General features: G+C 39.6%; 1 protein-coding gene across 1 annotated transcript; it reads left to right on the forward strand.

Moving 5' to 3' along the window:
* The first annotated feature begins 827 nt into the window (after window positions 1-827).
* fscn1a (fascin actin-bundling protein 1a) lies at window positions 828-17543 on the forward strand. Its single transcript, XM_088612376.1, has 5 exons — window positions 828-1802; window positions 8530-8686; window positions 12292-12413; window positions 13712-13879; window positions 14595-17543. The coding sequence occupies exons 1-5, from the start codon at window positions 980-982 to the stop codon at window positions 14798-14800; spliced, it is 1476 nt and encodes a 491-aa protein (XP_088468502.1). The 5' UTR covers window positions 828-979; the 3' UTR covers window positions 14801-17543.
* The last annotated feature ends 2528 nt before the right edge of the window (window positions 17544-20071 follow it).

The raw sequence follows: 20071 nt of genomic DNA on the forward strand, positions 1-20071 counted from the left end.
TTTGTTCTGCACACGTGATTGTAAACACTGGCTCTGATGCCATGTAAAAACAATTTAGACAGAAGAATTGCTATTTCGGTTTCTCGGTGTCAAACGTTGTTATTACTGGTGATAGCACTGCTTCGGCATCACGACTAATACAAAGCTAAAGAATAAAATGCATGCATTTTTTTGTGTGCTGTATTCCAAATTCACTTTCACTGAAGCATTCCTGAATCTACTTTCCCTGTGTTGTATGGCACGCATTTGTATATAAAAAAAACGCCCTTAACTTATGTTTTGCTACTAAATGGAAACAATGATACCATTCGATGTAAAGGAAAATCTAACTAGTCCTGGTAACCAAGTTATTCATTTTAATTTTGCAGAAAAGCTCCTAACCTGTTTTAAAGTTGTGGGCACGTTGTGCACATGCAGAGAGCTTGGCAAAATTGCACCCCTTCACACACAAACATCGCTACCTTGTTTAATTCTGAATTAAGCAATCGGTTGAATATTCGTATATACACTTCTTGCTGCACGCAATTACTGCCAATATATGTTCATTCTACCCCAAGTCGATATATTGTGTTCCAGGGTGTGAAATGTGGTAGAAGGCTTTTTGGCTAAGGTGTGGTACGGCTCTCTCGCATGCATCTATCTCATTTTGGTGTACCGGCGCTCGATGCAGTTACTGCTTAACATTTTTACCACCCCGCATCTTTGATCACCGTTTTTCTCCAACTGCAAACCTAAAGGCTTTTGCTGCAGTTTTCTCTAAAAAGTCCCCTCGAAACTGGAGGCGTGGCTGCGAGACTGACATCACTCATCTGTATAAAAAGCTGCAGCTGTGGCTGGAGACTCAGGCTGTCTGAGGCTGCAGAACGGGGTGCTCCTGTCTCCGAACAAAGAAACTGAGCAAGCATCATAATCATAGCACAGAATCATCTCTCCTACCAAAACAACAACAACAACACCCTTTTGTAAGCCAGTAACAACAATGACGGCAAACGGTGTCAGCGAGATGCTCCAAATCCAGTTTGGGCTCATCAACTGTGGCAACAAATACCTTACCGCTGAAACGTTCGGGTTTAAGGTCAATGCCTCTGCCACCAGCATGAAGAAAAAACAGATCTGGACCCTGGAGCAGGATGGAGATGACTCCAACATGGTCCTCTTCAAAAGTCACCTGGGCAGGTATCTGGCAGCGGACAAGGACGGCAACATCACCTGTGATAGCGAGACCCCCGGCGTGGATTGCAGATTCATCATCGTCGCTCACGACGATGGGCGCTGGTCTCTGCAGTCTGAGCCCCACAAGCGCTACTTGGGCGGCACGGAGGACCGGATCACCTGCTTTGCACAGACCATCTCGGTGGCGGAGAAATGGAGCGTCCACATCGCCATGCACCCTCAAGTCAATATCTTCAGCCTCACCAGGAAGAGATACGCTCACCTGAGCTCCAAGCAAGACGAGATCGCCATAGACAGGGATGTCCCCTGGGGAGTGGACTCCTTGATCACTTTGGTCTTCCAGGACCAGAAGTATAGCCTTCAGACGTCGGACAACAGGTTTCTGAAGAATGATGGCGCGCTGGCAGAGAAGCCCGACAAGACCACTGGCTACACTCTGGAGTTCAGGTCGGGAAAGGTGGCGTTCAGGGACTGTACGGGGAAGTACCTGGCACCCTCGGGGCCCAGTGGGACCATGAAGTCTGGCAAGAGCACCAAGGTTGGAAAAGACGAGCTGTTTGTAATGGAGCAGAGCCACCCCCAAGTGGTGCTCACCGCTGCCAATGACAGAAACGTGTCCACCCGGCAAGGTAGGGGTTACTCTTCTCTGGTTACCTTAACTCTTCACATCATGGGGCACGTTTTTGAATTTGAAATTGAATAGGCGGGCAGAGGGTTGGTTATTCTTCAGAAATATGCTCATACTTCAGCATAACGGTGGAAGGAACCACAAAACGATTCAGCACTGCCAAAGCTGCTCTTTGATGTTAGTGTAGGATAAACGTTTTTGGGAAAAAAATCTCAAACTGCTTGACTAAAAGCACCCGTGTTCGTAATTCAATAAACAATTTTAAATGAATCTATATGCATAAGCGTATCTGCTTATGTATTGTAAGCGTCACGTTTGCAATGCCTCTTTTATGTACAGTAGCAAAGAAATGGTTAATTAGCCAGTGAATGTATTTAATGCTAGGAGGTATTTTTCTGAATGCTCCATTTAACTGAAATCTTTCATCCGTCTTAAACAGCATGATTTGCTTCATTTTTTACGGTTTGGGAAGGGTCTTTTTTAAGAATGGGAGCGCTGTCTTTTAAAGTATGTGTATTTATGGTTTTGGCTTTGAAGAACGACGAACTCAACTGATAAAGGACTTAATTTGCAAATCAAATTCTCGCCAGCCTTTCTAGCTTCTGAGCAGACTGGGCTTCAAACGAATGCAAAACAAAAAGACATCCTAGAATTTTAAAGTAATGTTGCATTATTTTAACTCTTCGGCTATTAACGGTTTCCATTTTCCAAGGACTCCCCTTCTCACACAAAGGATCCTTACTTTCAATACTAATAAAAATAGTGGATGAACTGTTCATGTATTTAAGCGTTATTTGTTTTTCTTCGTGGGGGTTGGGGAGTCAAACACCCATCTGTACAACTTGCAGTGGTATTCTACCTAATTCCGAGGCTTCGACTTTATTTTAAACTGTTCTTGGAAGGTATGTGCCATGTGTGGATCGGTTTACTCGTTTCTTCGTCCGTCTTTCGCAATGTGCATTTGTTTCGGGTTAATGTTGGATGCACAGAAGACTTCCAGAGATGTGCTTAACCATTTGGCTAACCGACAGCCCGTATGTGTAACAAAACAAAAGATGCGTTCTGCAGAAGGCAAGCCCTCACGCCCGCAGCACGTCTTTTTCCCCTTTATGCTCGAGTCAGGAGCCTGCCAAGGCAGAGCAGCAGGAGTGTATGTGGATTTTCGAACGGAAGCGTGGCTTAAAACTTACTGTGGAGAAGCATGCTAATTTGGTAGCCACTGGGATGCGCTTTAAAGAGGCTTCGAGTCATGGGGTGTAAATTACAACCGGCAGACCTTTCTCTTGTGGGGGGGGGCAGAGTTCTTTTTTTTCCCAAGTTTCCTGGATTCAGATCAGAAACTGGAGTCATGTTTCCTCACTTTTTTTTTTTAATATTGCTGTTATTTATTACCCTGATGGCGTGAGTGCCTACGATCTTGTGAAGCAACCTTCATTCTATTGCGTGGAGAGATTTTAAAACAATAAGTCCTGTGTATTGAGTCTGTAGGAGGTTTAGGGGATGTACCATGTGTTATTTGTACAATATGGAGCTTTGTATCACCTTAGCTCTTATCTCGAATAAGAACTGGGGCAATTTCTTTGTGATTACAAGTTATAATTTAGTTACCTTGCTTAATGCCTCAGATTATGCAAAAGTCTTTATTGCATTTTAATGGGAATCCATATAATATTTTCACATCTTTTCATTCTGAAGAAAATGGTCTACAGTTTTTTTTAGACCCTTCAATGCACATACAGAAAGTATATGACCATCTTTGTTCATCTTTTGTTTTTAGCAAGTATTACTTGAATTGGATTCTCACAGATAATGAAGCAATTAAATTGTCATTAAGTTGAGCAATACAAAGTAGGTGCTGATTTAATCCTGGAAGTCTAACTTTAATCTCCTTATCTATTAGTATAAAGTCCCAAAAGCAAAGCAATAACTGCATTTCTCTGCATGTATAAACACATCTACATTTTAAATCTATTATTTAGTAGTACAAGGAGCTAAAGATTTTGCAACATGAATTTAACGCTGCATGCAGCAGCTTACTGTTGAATATTGCAAAACATGCACATTTGAATCAACTTCACTAGTTAAAACACTGAAGCTTGCCCATGTTTAAAATCTGCATCTTCTGCTTTTGCTGACATAGCATAGTTATTTTCCTAATGTTTGGTTGTGAATTAAGATTATTGTTAATCCAGGTTCACATTTTTAGGTGTCTTTTAAAAAAAAAATGTATTTGTTTTTAAATAGCATGCACTGTCACTCCAAAGGCCAAAAGTCTTCATTTGTCTCCCGTAAACGGGCATATTTTTATTTTCAGGGCTGTCATCTTGGTGTTTTATCTGCCACCCTACAGAAGTTCAGATTGCAGACTCAGGCCATACACGCCAGAGGGTTGATTAGTTGCCAAGAGCAAGCTGCACATGGTTTGAGATGGGCATGTTAAGATGAAAACTGGGCCCTTTTCTACCATCTTCACTGCACAATATGCCCCTTATCTTGAGGAGTTTTTTTTACCAACATAAATTCTGCTGCATCATTCGGCTATGTAACACTTGGTAGAAGTGCAATGTACATGAGTGATGAGCTATACTTATTCATAGGTATATTTCTACATTGTCCAACTGCATATCGCTGACATCCAGTTCCTTTATTGAACTGAGGAACCCGACGGGCTACTACTTAAGTTAAAACAGTCTGACCCATTTGGTAATTGAAAGTTGCCCCTGACATTTTTATTTAAGAGGAGTGTTTAGCCGTTGGAGTAAACTTCTATCATTACATAGAGGAAGGAAGAAGGTGCACAGTTTGAATAGTTCTTTGTTATTGAAGAATAATGTGGCATAATGTTTATGCATTCTTTTGGATGATCTCATGTTTGATAATTAAGGGGTTGTGTTATAGCCAAGGAATGTTAACCTGAGACCAGTTTAGGAAATAACCCTTTATGATTCCCTCGTATACATATGCAGTAGGTATGAGCAGTGTACTTTTCCATTTAGGTGCTGCAGGGTGCAAGACACTTCTGTATTGCAACTAAGTTTTTTTTTTTTCTGCTGATGTCAGGAACCTCTTGACCTTGCAGCAGTTTCGGATATCGAATGCATAGAAATCATAAGTTTTTACATGAAATTGGAGGAGCCTGGAGCCGGCCGGTGTAATTTGAAGAGAACAAAGGCAGTGTGATCTCACCAGGCCTCCTCATCGGCTGCAGCTGCTTGGCCCCATGGCTTGGCTATCCGAACAATAGGGGCTCTGAGAGAGGTTAACTTGAGACCATGTGCGTGAAGCCTGACAAAACTTCATGCAAGGCTCCAATCTGCATTGAACTCTTCAAAGTTTTTACTTTCTTACAAAATGGCCAAATGCAGGGATTAGTAGGAGAAACCATTTTGAAGAAGTCTATATCTTCATACCCCTTTTTCTTAAGAAAATACCAACCGCTGAACATGTAAACTTGGGTATGGATTAAAAGCTCATCTGCCAATAGCGGATGATGATTGGTAACTGAGTTTAATTGCTAGAAGCAATTGTTCCTGGGACTTCAAAAGCTGATTTGTTTGAAAATCAGTTGTCTAGCCAGATGCGCATATTTCTAAATTCACTGAAGACCTTTTCTGAACCATACAGTTTTTAATAGAATGGAAAAAAATCTGATTTAAAGTGTTTTTCATCCTAAAATGGGTTTAGCAGTGCAATTCTGAAGCCATCCCATCCACAATTTGGCAGTTATCCAAAACTTGCCCATCATTATTCTGTATTCCTATGATTTGGGCTATTAAGATCCAGGTATTGCTTCCTATTTTTCTTTTTGTCGAAGTCTGATTATTGATTTTAGTCTTTTGCTTCTCAAAGTTTGTCTGTGTTTTTCTTTCAAAAGTATTTACTTGCCTGTGTACTGAAAATGAGTTGAGAGCTGAGCTACAGTTGTATTTCTCGGCACAGTGACCTGATTTTTTTTTTTCTCCCCACCAATCTAACAATACTGCCTGTCCTCATTTTGACCCTAGCAGTGTTTGATTTAACTTAAATCTCCACTGAAATGCTGACCTGAGCATCCTTTCCTTAAATATTACCATCCTGCCAACACCCTGAGCTGACCGGCTTGTCTTAATATATGTTTCTCAAAAAGGATGGGGCATCTTGCAAAAGCTTTTGAAGTTTTGAACATTATGGGATGTTAATTTAAAAAAATGCTTAATGGTACATTTTGACATTAGATGACTAGGTTAATTTAAAGATGCTTTTTGGTTTTACAACAAAATTGTATCATTGTATTGTGACATATTTTTCAGGGACCTTCTGATCATTTCCCCCCCATCAGAAGATTTCATTTGGTCTGGCAGATTTCACTAGGCTTCTGGATATTCCTGTTCCGTTGCATTTTTCAACAGTTGACAATTTTGTACATCTACCAAACCTCTCTACAATATGTAGTCCTCTAGCCTCAATCTAGGTATAACATTACAACAGGGTTTTTAGTTTTGCCTGTTGTGTAGGTAATTGCCCTGCTTTTAACATAACTTTTTTTTTTTGCTTTGGAGTAACCTGTTAATTTAACACCATCACCTTGAAAAGTGATTGCAATACTTTTGTCCAAGGACATTTTTTCTGAATAGCTTTAAGGAAAAGAGTGCTGTATTAAATATCAGGTTTCTTAAATAGAATATGGCTTTGACCTCCAAGTACAATTTCCTTCCTTATTTTTGCCTTGGTTAAGAGAGAGGAGGCCGATCTAGCCCATTCGGTAGTTCAGTAGTCAATTGAGCCAAAGATCTCATTTGGTTATTTCTTGAAAAAAGCCAGGATGTAGTCTTAAACATGGCTGGGTAGCTTTTTCTGTACTCCCACAACCCAATGAGGATGAAAGTGTCTCCTGTTGTCAGGTTTAAGTGGACTTCCACATAGTTTCCACTTGTGCTCTAGGATTCATGTTTCACCGTTCATTCTAAATCCTCTGGGTTGATTATGAGTGCCTTTGAGGATTTAGAATACTTGTATCTCTGCGTTCTTGTTGTTGTTGTTGTTGTTGTTATTATTGGAGAACAGGAAAGATTCTGAAGAAGCAGAAGGAAGGGTGATTGTGGAGAACAGGTTTGTCGTAGGGAATGAGGATTGCTCCAAATTTTTTCCTTCATAAAGCAAGGCTGCCTGTATTTTATTCACAATGCCTTTCCTAGGTTGAAACTTAGCAGATGCGTTTTTTTGGGGGGGAAATTGCCTCATGTAAAGAATGAGGGCTGTGATCCAAGTAGTGCAGTAAAAGTGCTGAGCGAAGACCTCTTTCTGCCAGTTTTTAAACCATAGACCTTTATTTTGGCCAAGTTCAGTTTTGGGCTTGTCTGAACCCCTCCGTCTTAATCTCCTCCAACCCCCTACTAAACAGCTCTTTATAACCATCTGTTTCTCATCTTTGCTGTTCAAGTTTGGATAATTCTGAGAAATGGATATGCCAACAAAGCGCTTATATTCCTAAGATTACCATCTTACAAGAGTAAGGAATATATTAATAAGGCTAGTAAGTCTTGGAAACGTGCTTCTGTTAAAAATTGAAGTCTAGGGAATATACAGGGGTATTAGTAAATATGCTCTGGCAAAGTCTTAAGGATGAGAATGTAAGATGAAGTACTTGACGTTTATTAATGATTTGGCTATTTTCACAATGTTCTGTTGAGAGTGCATTCACTTGCCGTTTCACATATGGTTCATAGAATTGTTAGTCCCATTATTTCTTGCTCCATGTGATATCTTCAACAGGCCTTGCATTATAAAGAGGTGGTTTAAGAACATATATTCTTGTATTGTGTTGTAAAGAATCTCACCATATACTGTAGGTGCACAATATTCAGGAACAAAATGGACATGTGCAAGTGTGAGTTTTCTAAAGAAGGGAGAACCTTGAATATCCGCAGAAGATGAAGTCTTTCATCTGCGTACTATCTGCACTCAAATACTGGTGGCTTCCATGACTAGGGGAGGCTGATATGTTGTGCTGACCTGCACAGCAGGTTGTGTTTTCCATAAGCCGAGATTTGGCACATAAAAAGGACCAGGGTGACTTGGCAGCTTTCAGTAATGGAACTGCAAGAGAGATGTGTAAAACCCATTCTCTGACCTCGCTGTGTCTAATTCCCATTGAGCACTGTGGATTTAATTTAATGGCAGATATCTCCCTAATACAGCATGTTGTGTAAGGAATTCTATCATTTTTAAAGCCTTCCCATTTAAATTTCTTTGGTTTTTATATATATATTCATAAACGGCAAAAAAAGCACATTTTATGTAAAAAAACTGTGTCCAACTTCCTATGTAATATTTTGATACAATATATGGTGGTAACAACCATTCCATTTGTTAAACCACAATCTTGTCTTTTTCCAATGAATTCTTATGCTGTGAGATATGCCAGAAGGTACAGTGTGTTGCAAATGGAGGCTGATGTAAAATGTTCAAGAGCAGGCGACTGCAAAGTGAACTTCAGGAGACTGTGCAGTTCTGTGTGTCAACCACAAAACTGTACACCTAGAGTAATTCGACATCTGCAGAACTTCAAAAAGGAGCTATTGCTCATGCCAAATTTGTGATTGATCCCATTCACATTGATTGATTGTTGTTCTCTGGTGTTAACTGCAATATCTAGAAACCTGTTGGGATTTCATTAAAATAATAATTCCCCTTGTATACCTTGGCAACACGCAATACCTAAGTGTCTAAACACTAGATTGCATTTTCAGGAATGGACCTCTCTGCTAACCAAGATGAAGAGGGAGACCAGGAGACCTTTCAGATGGAGGTCAGCAAAGACACAAAGAAGTGTGCTTTCAGGACCTGCACTGGGAAATACTGGACCCTGACGGCCAATGGAGGGGTACAGTGTACTGCCTCCACCAAGTGAGTCCAGCCCTTTTTCACAGGGATAGCATGGCCTAGCTTTGCTCTTCACAGCCACAGGCCCCTCCATTCTTCATTGTATATGTTGTTAAGGTTACACACTTCGTATTGGTTGTATACAAACAAATGTCACCCTGCCTTGTGCCCGTTGCTTGCTGAGATAGGCTCTGGCTCTCCCTGTGACCCTGTGTTGGAAGAAGTGGTTAGAAAATGGATGGATGGATAAACTGCTTTCAAAAAAGAGCTCATCAAGCTTTGCCCATGCTGGCATGATACAGGAGCTTGGGGTGTGTGCGTTAGGAGGCTAGCTTGTTGGTTCAGTCATGTCCCATTAATGTGAACATGGGTAGAAGAAAAAATGATGTTGTGGTGTAGAAGGTGTGGGGTTACCCCCTCCCCCCTGCCCCTCTAAAATAAAGCAGATTTGATGGAAGGCATTAACATTTAGGCGTTGTTTTGGTATTTTTGCTTTCTTTACTGCCCCTGTCCATTTTGTTCTTGAAGGACGGCAAGGTTGTGGCTAAAATGAAAGGCCTTCACTGCAGGAATACCTAAAATAATTGACATCAAGATATCTCAGGTTACAAATGAGAGGGATCCATTCAGCCTGTCTAGCTCTTTGGTTATTCTAGAGTTAATCGACCCTCTGTGTCTTTCTTGAAGTTGAAGCCAAGCTCCTGGCTTACAAGTGTGTCCTGTAATATTCTATCCGTTTAACGTGCCCTGAGTGATGTGATCTTCTCTTCACTCAAACCCATGAGCTTCTTTATTCGGATAGTGCACATCCTTGTTCTTTTAAAACATGGACAGTGACTATTGCATCAGTGGGTTTTATGGGCACAAGATTGTTTTGCTAGGCTGTGAGATGTTCTACATTATCGCACTTGTCACGTTAAGTTCACTGTCATAAGGGAATGGTCATTTTAAGGTCAATATGTATGTCTACTAGAGTGACTTGGACTGAAGTATTATCATATGGTAGACACTGGCCAAATGCTCCTTTCAATAAAGGAGGTTCTTGCATGTGCAGCATTAAAACGGTATATATTTCTTAGGCTATCATTTTCTCCACCACAATTCTATATAATAAAAATATAATGAAGTTGAGGTATATGAAATTTGATGCCTTTGTTTTGATTACATTTGGCTCCTGAACATACTAATTTCTCAAAACTGGCTTTCTTTATAGTAGTCTTTTAAATTAATTTAGAAAGCTTTTGGTTCTCTTTGGAAAGAGTGCAATATGTACAGTACAAGAGTACCAAAGAAAGGTTGACTTTGCATTTATAATTTTATTTGGACTTTGTAAATCTGTTTAATTACTCATACAGCTACAACGTTAGTCGAGTCTGTAAGATCTCCTGGAGAACAGTACTTGAATAAAACATTCAGTATAACATCTCCACTACTGCAGTGTCTACTGATAATGGCACAGTAACTCCATTCCATGTTTGTTTACAGTAGTGCTTGGCAATTTGTCTGGAGTTTTAAATGAAGATTCAGGAGATCAGACCCTATCCCTTTTCACTACATAAGGGTATGAAAGTCAGAAACTACCCTTTTTTAGCTGTTGCATTAACACATCATATATGCCATTGTGGCAATCCTCTTTTCACCCTAGCTGTGTCTTCAAGTGAGGAGGAGAGGAGAATTGCAGGCTCACCAGGGTTTACTGTGCTTTAATGCTTAACAGGTGTGTGTGATGGAAAGAGTCGCAGCCAGCAGCCTATCATGGCAAGAAAATTAATTAAAAGTTTTGAAGGCCTAATTAAATCCCAAATTTAGGATACACTTAAGTAAAGAAGCATTGAAGAGAGAATTGCCTTTTCACATATTTGTTTACCAGAACTGAGCAAAAAATTGAGCGCTATAGAACCTTATTTCTTTTAAGAATGGGCTGGATGAGATCCTTGAATCAATTAATTACTATGAAATGGGCTGTTATTCAGCTGTTTGTTTCCTTTCTTCCTCTCGTTCCTATTTGCCAGGAGAACATCTCATTGTGCCTTTGATCCCAGTAACATCTTAAAAACAAAATCCTTTTCTATTCTGCCATCCACTTCTACTGTGCTGTTGGCACCAGCACTGCTACTTCACTCACAGCCTTCAGTGAATATGCAGTTGTCCTTGAACCTTCAGGTATCCTGATCAGTCTTGTTCTTCCATCTCCTCAGAATATCCACTTCACTCCTGCTTCAGTCCTCTTCTCCAGATTCATAAACGCCCAGGATGCTGTCATCCTTCCAGAAATACCCCAACTCCATGTGACCATTTCAGTTCTGTGATGAAAACTATTTCTCTCCCTAACAGATTGCTGAGAAGCACACACTTGTTCTATTTGCTCTTGCCAACCACCTTCAAAATATTTAGCCACGGCTGTTGATAATACTGGAGCTCTGATGCAGGAGACGATATTTTGCAATCTGTAGTTCCATTGCAGCCCAAACATCGCAGTCTGGAGCTTTCTTTTTATTCACTGCAAGCTCTACCTTAGTCTTTCATATTTTAGATGACCGTCTCAGACCTGTGCTCAGGCTCTTTCCACCTTGAGTGTTTCACACTTGGTACCGTTTCATGCGGAGGGAACCATAGGGGCTGTAACATCCACCTGGTTTCTGGGAATTGTTCACCTTCAATGCCAAGCTAAAGGCTAGATATCTTGCTGCCTTCCTCAATACTCATCCTGTCATTCCTTTGTCACCTGACCCTCAAGTGCCCACTAACGCCTCAACAGTGCCTGGAGCAAATAAATGACATCACCTTTTACAAAGTCTACCTATAATCTCTTGTATACTTCCTGTTTACCATGACTGCATCCTCTATAACTTTCAGTTTTAATCGAGGTAAGTGTTTTTCAGCCCCTTGGCCTTGTTGGGGGGGGGGGGGGGGGAAACACTTTTTTTGGATTCCTTATCAACACTTTGCAAACTGTACTCTATTGTTGCCTCACTTCTTTGGGGTTCCTCCTGGAATATTAAGATATCTGTCCTCATCCTCCCAGAATGTCTGTAGTTCACATTATAAATAAAGGCTGATCTTGCTTCCCCATCTTAGGAATGCGAGATGGCATATAAATTGCTAAACGATAGAGCAGGAATTTTCATTTGATATCAATGTTTATTCTTCATCAAAAGCCCTTAAAGCAGAAGCACCTTTGCCACCCCAGTGGGGAAGAGCACTTCTCTCCTTCTAGTGTCAAAATTCAAACCTACAGCACATTTATACTTTGAATGCACTGCTACTCTTTTAATCAATATAAACCCTCTCTGCTCTTTCTGTAGACTTTGGTTCCCTTCTGGGTTCAGAATTCTCAGGTCTTTAATTTTTGATTGTGGGAGGGGGTTTTGATAGTCTTGTCCTTATGGTCATGTTACCATTTTCTCAAGTGGATTTAAGACCATAAACCTACTTGAACCAAGTTTGAATTGGAATTTGATAGACCTACTGAGGCTTTGTAAGAATTGTTTTTTTTTAACCTACACTGAACCATAGTTCTGTTGCGTCGTGTGGTAAACTAATGATATGATGCTGAAAAGGTGGCAAAATCTGACCTCAGTTAGTTAATTTTCAGTAACACTTTTCATTGCTTGTCTTTGTGTTATCAGGACTGCTAATTGTTACTTTGACATTGAGTGGCGTGACCGGAAAATCACCCTGAAAGCTGCCAACGGAAAATATGTTGCAGCCAAAAAGAATGGGCAACTGGCAGCCACTACCGATGCTGCAGGTGAGTCCCTGAGATAAGATCTACTGCCGGTGATCATTTGAGTCCATTTACTTTCACTGATGCAAAACTATGCAAGCTTAGTGCTGATATAGCGAGCTTTTCATGTTAATGTGCTTGACAGTGAAGCAGAGGTGATTTCATTTTGCATTCGATAAAAGCAGTTGTATGTAATGCCTTGCAGAAATATTCACTCCCTTGAAAAGTGTCCATGATTTACTACCATTGAGCTTCCAGTCCATCTTCTATATATCGGTTTTAAACTGAGAAAAGGAAAACAGTGCTGTTTTGATGAAAGAAGGTTCTTAATGGCATAGTTATTCAATTCAGTTAAGATAAAGATAATGGTCTTTGTGCAATCATTTAACCTGACTACAAAATGTACAGGTTTGAAAGTTCCCAATTGAATTTGAAGTTGCATCTTGCATTGCAATACAAAAAATAAATAAATTAAGTTTTTAAAAGATGTAAGGGACAAATTGGTTAAGAAGCACAGACTAGGAGATGATTAGAAAACAATCTCCAAGTTACTACAAGTAGGAATGTGTCCTACTACCCAGAATAGGCTACTCTCTCCAAACCAAGCAGTTGGGTATGAGGGAAATGAGTTAAGGATGACCCTGTGAAGTCAATGGTGACTTTGAAAGAATCTGAGTCGTGGGGGTGGAGGGGGCGGTTCAGTGTTCATTTACCAACAATATCTCACACTTCAGCTGCATGTAGGAACTATGGGTGGGTAGCCAGAAAGTTGAATTGCTTCTACTGTTTGGTAGTTATTGCTGCCAAAGGGACACTTCCACCAAGCACTTACAAGGTGAAATATACGACTACTTCAGTTCCAGGTTGTATATTTTCTTTACAGGTTTTGGAGATATTCATCCTCTGTCACAGTTGTACTAGTTCTGCTCGTTAATTCCCATTTTGAATGAAGTTAATTTGGAAAAAATTCTATATATTTGTAATTCATCACAAATGTTATTCAAGATACCATAGTTTATTCACACCACTGTAGCCATATTTAGATCAAGGCCAACTACCATAAGTCACTTGAAGAAGGCTCCATGGCCAAAACGTTGTGTTTTCTCTCTTCTTTTTTTCAGCATGGAATAAACCTATTACTTGTTCCTTTGCAGCCTATGCATGCTGACGCAGTTACAGACCTGAACTACCATAAGGATTTATATTTACTTTGGCTAACATGGATGGGAGCAGCCTTTCTTGTTTCTTCCTTATGTCACAAGACATTTCGGCGTGTTCTGATCCTCTTTTGTTTTCCCCCCCTTATGTCCTTTTCCTTCAAGGCGAGACTGAAGAGTTCCTCATGAAGCTCATTAACAGGCCCATCATTGTCCTGCGAGGAGAACATGGTTTCATTGCCTGCAGGAAGCTGACTGGTACCTTGGACTCCAACCGTTCCTCTTATGATGTCTTTCAGCTGGAATTCCGCAATGGAGCTTACAGTTTGAAAGGTCAGTCAAGTCCTGGATTTTTGTTTTAGCATGGAATAGTATAGCGATTTCAGTACCCAGGATAATGCTGTGTTGCTGTGTAAGTCATGGGGATGCGATATTTGCCATACTGCAATTGTTCTGATTTGCCAAAAGTTTATGGTATTCAGATTTTTAGCATTCCAACTACCTTCCTCCAATATTAATTCAATTTACAGAAAAATACATAATATATATTGGCATAAAGAATATTTTAAGAACTTAATGAACTTTTTCGAATGGATTGCAAAATAAGTTATAAAAGGCACCAGGGTGCTTTCTACGATACATGTACTACTCTTATTTCAACGGAAAGCACAAGAATTGCAGTGAGTAGTCCTGGACTCTAAAGGTAGAGTCTGGAGAGGTACATAAGTGATCCATTACTACTAAAGTAAAGTTGCATGTGGATTTTTATAAAATCCAAATAAGGTTGGTAGGTAAGAACTTCTGGGATGGAAAAATGAGTGTAAGTTCTTGCTGTCTAAGAGTTGACTCTTGAGGCATCTGTTGACATTTTCTGCATTTTAAAAAGACGCTCTTTAGAGGTTCATCAGGGTTTCCGATTTGCCTTTTCAAAACAAGAGCAGCAGTTAGTGAGTCCATGCCAGCATGCCCTCGCTCTTGTTCTAGGATAGCAGTTCATTTTCCTGGGCTTCTACATGTGGTCCCTGACCTCGACCCCTCTGTCTCCCAGATAGCACAGGTAAATACTGGATGGTTGGCAACGAGTCCTCGGTGGTCAGCAGTAGCGACGCCCCTGTCGATTTCTCCCTGGAGTTCTGCGATTACAACAAGGTGGCAATCAAGGCCTCGAACGGGAAGTACCTGAAGGGAGACCACGCTGGCGTGCTCAAAGCCATCGCCGACGACATCGACAGCTCCTCTCTGTGGGAGTACTAGAAGCACTTTAGCAACCACTGTGGCTTTTTTTTTACATATTATTTTTTTTTTCTTTTAATGATTTCTTTCAGCGTGCATGTGGGGTTTAATGGTTCTAAAGAATGCAGACCTGCCATGGATTGCTAAGCTTGTCAGCCTTCACAGGACAGCATGTCGCTAGCTTTAGGGGAAGTGTACATTCCAGAAACCCCAGTTAGACGGGGCCTGTTCTACACGTAGGACTGATGTACCTCTGTGTTGTTCTTTCTTGTCTAAATGGTGCCTCACAGTTGTGTGAAGAAAATATAAATTGTCAAAATAGATTTTCACTTTAATCACAGCCTCGAGTTCAACTTTGTGAGAAAGTACTAGACTTTGAGACCTTTTCTGATGCACGTTGACCGATTTTGTTATTCTGGTTCTTGGAATAACGTGCTTGCGTGTTAGTTGCTAATGAGTCCTAGCTGAGATGCACAAAAGTTTGATGGGGGAAATCGGCAAAAAACATTTTTTGCTAGACAGGAAGAAATAGGATGCAAACCTCTTGCAAGGGCTTCAAATGAACCCTGCTTTCAAAATAAACACCAGTGGTTTTCTAACCACCGCTATCTGGTCTGTCAAGCACAAGTACACTTTCACAGACTCGTGAAAAGCAGTTTCACACCCCAGAGTTTACTAGCTGAGTTTGTGCGTGGTGGCCTTTTGTGGCACAACTTTTTTTGTTGTTGTTGTTAATGCTAAAGATGGGAGCAAATGACAGGATGGCCTGTTAAATAAAACTACAATTAAAAAGCAGATAAAACTAATGAATGAAAGATGGATACCAAACATGCAAATATCCACCATTTTCAGTCAGATTAGCCAAGTGGTTTTGTTTTTTTAACCATTTTCAACAGTATTTAATGAAAGACCTTTATTTTACAGTATTTTTTGCTCTTGTCTAAAGAAACCTGACTTTCTTGCCATAATTTGATTCAGTATTTATGAAGTATACAGTGAGAAGTTCTATCAAAGGTCAAAATAACCCTGAATGAATAAAAATATGGTCCTCCATACGCATAACTTGTGGTTTCCACTTGATTTAACTGAGACCTTTGTAATGTGAATAACCTAAAGATGTGATGACCAAATACTGTTTGCTCTTTGTGCCATAATATTTTTTTTTCCTTTTGTCTCATGGAAGAAAACTGAACTGGAAATGCTTCAGATTGTTCTGGGCTTAAGTGCAATGTGCACAGTCATCTCAAACAACTGGACCAAGAGAAAAGATGAATGCCAAATGTTGCATGACAATTCCACAGTGGAAAAACTAACATTCTCAAATTTTATAATGGCCACATTTAACCTGTTCACTGCAACGTACAGTACAAGTTCTGTTTCAAAATGTGATGTTTAGATGTAGGTGTTTGTATTGATTACTGATCTGAAGTTGTTGCAGGTTCAACACCGTATATAATTATATAATTGTATAATAAACTAGTCAACTGGACCCTCGTTAATCCATGGCAGGATTGCTTGCTTTCTTCCTCTGTTGCTGTAACACACAAGCTTCAAAGAAACAAATTTATCTGGAATGCACATTGTTTCGAAGGTTTCTGGAATAATTTACGAAACTCTTTACTTTTTGAAGGCACAGTCTTTATCATTGTTTATTTTATTTTTTCCTGTTTTTGCTTAAGCAAATTGCAACAAAGCTGATTCAAAACCCCAAATGCCACACCACAGCCTGTTGATCTATGTCGACACGGATAAACTGTGGCATTTGACTGCTCCAGGCTCAGACTACGGCTCTTTTTGTCAGATTTTTCAGCAAGCAGTGGCAAACATATTCCAGGCAAAATGGATGTTTAGCAACATGAAAATCACATTACAATTCCCTTTACTTAAATAAAATTTGAATATTGCTTTAGTATTAACTAAGGGAGCTGACTAGCTATGAACCTAGACTTGATATTACTGCTTTAAATGTTTCTCTTTCCAATCTAATGTCGGAAGCTCAGATATTCTGGCATGTAAAACCTCTATAGCTCACTTTGGTGCTAAAAGGTAGTGGCTAAAACTATTTAGACAAAAGCTTATAGTAGATTCCAGTTAAACAATTGCACAAAATCATTGTCTTTGTTTTTTCTTCTCCAAGTGACCTCTCAAGAATAGGCAATATCTCATGTCATGAAAAACGAGCAACCATTTAAAAACTGGAAGAGTTTCCTGGTGCTAAAATGTCTTGCAAGCCACACCACACTGAAATTCTGTACATCAGTTCATCTCCTTGGTAGTGGTAGGATTTTAAGGCAGGTCTGTCTTCACTGTAGCAATGCTCAGTGCTCTGGTACTCCATTCCACCTCTGTGGGTGCCAGTTTCTCTAACCAAAGAGCCTACATTAGGCTGGAAAGGGGTGCCATTTCAACTACAGTGGGTGTACAAAGAAAGCCGTAAATGCTTTCTTTAAGTCCTTTTCAAAACAAAGTCAACATGCTACTTGCAACAGGAGACCACATGAATTCCTCATTTGTTTGTTCAATTGCTAATGACTGCTTTTCAACTGAGAGGGACAGTGGGGTTGTCAGCAAACCAGGACAGTAATATTGATAATGGTTGTGCCTTGCTCAGAGTATTGGTTGGGTTATGAAACATTCCTCTTCTGTATCTTGTAAAGGTGGAACTTTATTTTTTATTTGGATAATTGTGGTTACTATTTTTTTTTTTCTGATGTGCCATTTGTATAACTTAAAACCAATGTCAAATAAAAAGTTTCCATATGAACTTTTGAAGTTGGTTTTACTTCAATGCTTTTTAATTGGTCACGGGATGGAAAATACACTTGCAATGTCTTGGTGAGTTTTGTAAATTGTGTTCAGTGTTTTATTAATCAAATTTTGCCTGAAAGCATCTACAAAACATCCACTCAAACCAGTCCTACAAAACACTCCAATATAGTTTAATGGTGTATGTGGGTAGTAAACCAGCTATTCCCAAAAACCTGGCCTTTTCACCAGAAATGTGAGAATTTGTCCTCAGGTATTCATGTGGAATATGAATCTTTTTCTTTCAATAATTGCATCATATTCTGTATTCTTCATGCGCATAAACGACACACCTTTGTCCACATGCAGACTAGTAGAACAGTAATGAAATATTGCCATAATAACGTGGGTTGAAGGTATTTAAGACCTGACATGGCTACAGTATGTATACTGTAGGCTCTTTCCTATGTTTTCATAAATCTTGACCTAAATCATAATCTTTTATACTTATGCAGCACTTTTTTCCCCAAAGAGCTTTACAGTAAATGAGGACTCCCCTCTACCACCACCAATGTGTAGCACCCATCTAGATGATGCAACCTTGTGTATCATTAGTTTTAGAATACAGGGCCGTAGGATTTTCCAAGTAACATTCAAAAACAAATTAGGGTAGCAGATTTGTTTTTGTTTTTTAACCTTAAACTTTTAAACTACACCAATTCCAGTTGCGGTGCCCTTACAGGGCTTGAAACATCTGCTATAATGCCTAGATATTTGTGTGAGTGTGCTACTGGGACCACTCTGCTTTGGAAAGTTGATTTTGGAACCTAATCCACACATTGCACAGAGCAGGAATGTAGTTTTTTTCTGCATTTGATTTGTTCATGAATGTCCTGAATTTGACCTCACTCTCATGTTCCTTACATTGCTTTGTTTATTGAAGATTGGCCTTTCACATACATTTTGTTTGGTTCAGAAATTAAATCTAATTTGATTTTAAAATATTATAAATGTAGCTCTGTAGTAGTTTATTTTTATGCTTCATTTTAAGATAATTCTAAGGAATTTTGTGAATCTTACTGCATTATGGACTGCTGTACTGGTGACCAGGTTAATGAGAGTCTCCAGAGCTAATGATGAAATAGAGCTGACATGGAGATTTAACACCAGGACAGATGTATAGAATTAAAAACTAACTCACAGGTTAGTTCTTGGCTGTAGACTGTAGATTTATGAGTGAAAGGAAACACCCTACCATCTTATATTTGATGCAGATCTTAAAACATATGAGGGATATCAGAGAATGAGTCTGAAATTAAACCCATGTGACATTCTGGGCCTGGTCTGATATTCTTACGTTTAAAGTTCTAGTTAAACACTACCTTGTTTCAGATTTCAACATACAGGGTTGAAGTTTAGCCTACTTTACAATCTTCAATTACCTTGGCAATCGATTATACATAATCATAGCACTTAAAAAAAAAATTCCCTCATGCTTTACGCAGGGCAATAGATCTGAACAGCTTGTTAAATGCGTTTCCTCCATTAATAACAGACTAATTTTAGCAGAGCCCTTGAAATGATTACAGTAAATCATTCTAAGAGGCTCTGAATGATAAACATTTTGAAAGCAGAAGACACAATATTGGATAACCTTGAGCAGTCCCAAAACAGTGTGCAAACACACATGCGTGTGACACATGGAGATGAACTCACACTTCAGAGGAGAGTCTGTGACTGTGCTTAGCCTTCAGTATCAAAGGAAAACTGCTGATATATGGCTTCGGAGTCTAGCTTTGAACATCACTGTCTCAGAATTACCTTGCCCAAGCAGGCTGTCGGGAACATAAGACTGCACTCTTTCTGCTCACTCAACTCAGACATAAGTTGATAAATGTTGATTTGTGGAGCCTGGCCACCTTCCATTCTGACACCTCCATGCTTCCTCTGTGAGAGGTAATGTAATAAGAGGCCTCCGGAGCTCCTCTGTAATCTGCTTTGCTTTATTTACTAAAAACAGGCCTAGACGGTGTCAGATAGGTTAATTGTACCATGTCCCTGAGGCCTGCACACTGCCTACAGATGTCTTCATCTGGTTTCTTTCAAGTCTTGCAAATGACAATCTTCAAATAAATCATAAGAATCTAAGGCCATCAGCTGGCAGAACAAAGCCAACTCCAACATAAAATATTGTGTTATTAGACAGGGCCATTAAAGTAATATACATTATAGTTTAATGCTTTTTTAACAATCTGAGAATCATGCCTTTATTGGAAGGGATAGAATAAACTTTGAAAAAAAGTTTTGGTTTCAAAGACAGTACTAAGTACCAATGAAGCCATTAAAAGGCCAGGCTAGCAGGTTTTGGAAAATATACACAACAATTCAGCTACTGTCAAGAACAAGTACTAGAAAATACAGTTTTAAAAGCTAGGGGAAAATTAAGATCCTATCATTTCACAACAACTATTACAACCCTTTGCTTATGAAGTACACTAGTAAATTCTCCTGTTTTGTGTTAGAGCAATTCCAAAGTGAGGTAAGATA

The sequence above is a fragment of the Lepisosteus platostomus genome, chromosome 19 (genome assembly GCF_059453375.1).
Source record: "Lepisosteus platostomus isolate fLepPlt1 chromosome 19, fLepPlt1.hap1, whole genome shotgun sequence".
Lineage (NCBI taxonomy): Eukaryota > Metazoa > Chordata > Actinopteri > Semionotiformes > Lepisosteidae > Lepisosteus > Lepisosteus platostomus.

Bases quoted from the DNA above. Each gene is read 5' to 3' on its own strand.
- fscn1a (XM_088612376.1), top strand. From the start codon at position 980: ATGACGGCAAACGGTGTCAGCGAGATGCTCCAAATCCAGTTTGGGCTC. The intron at 8,687-12,291 runs GTGAGTCCAGCC...TTGTGTTATCAG, and splicing joins CAGTGTACTGCCTCCACCAA to GACTGCTAATTGTTACTTTG. The intron at 12,414-13,711 runs GTGAGTCCCTGA...TTTTCCTTCAAG, and splicing joins AGCCACTACCGATGCTGCAG to GCGAGACTGAAGAGTTCCTC.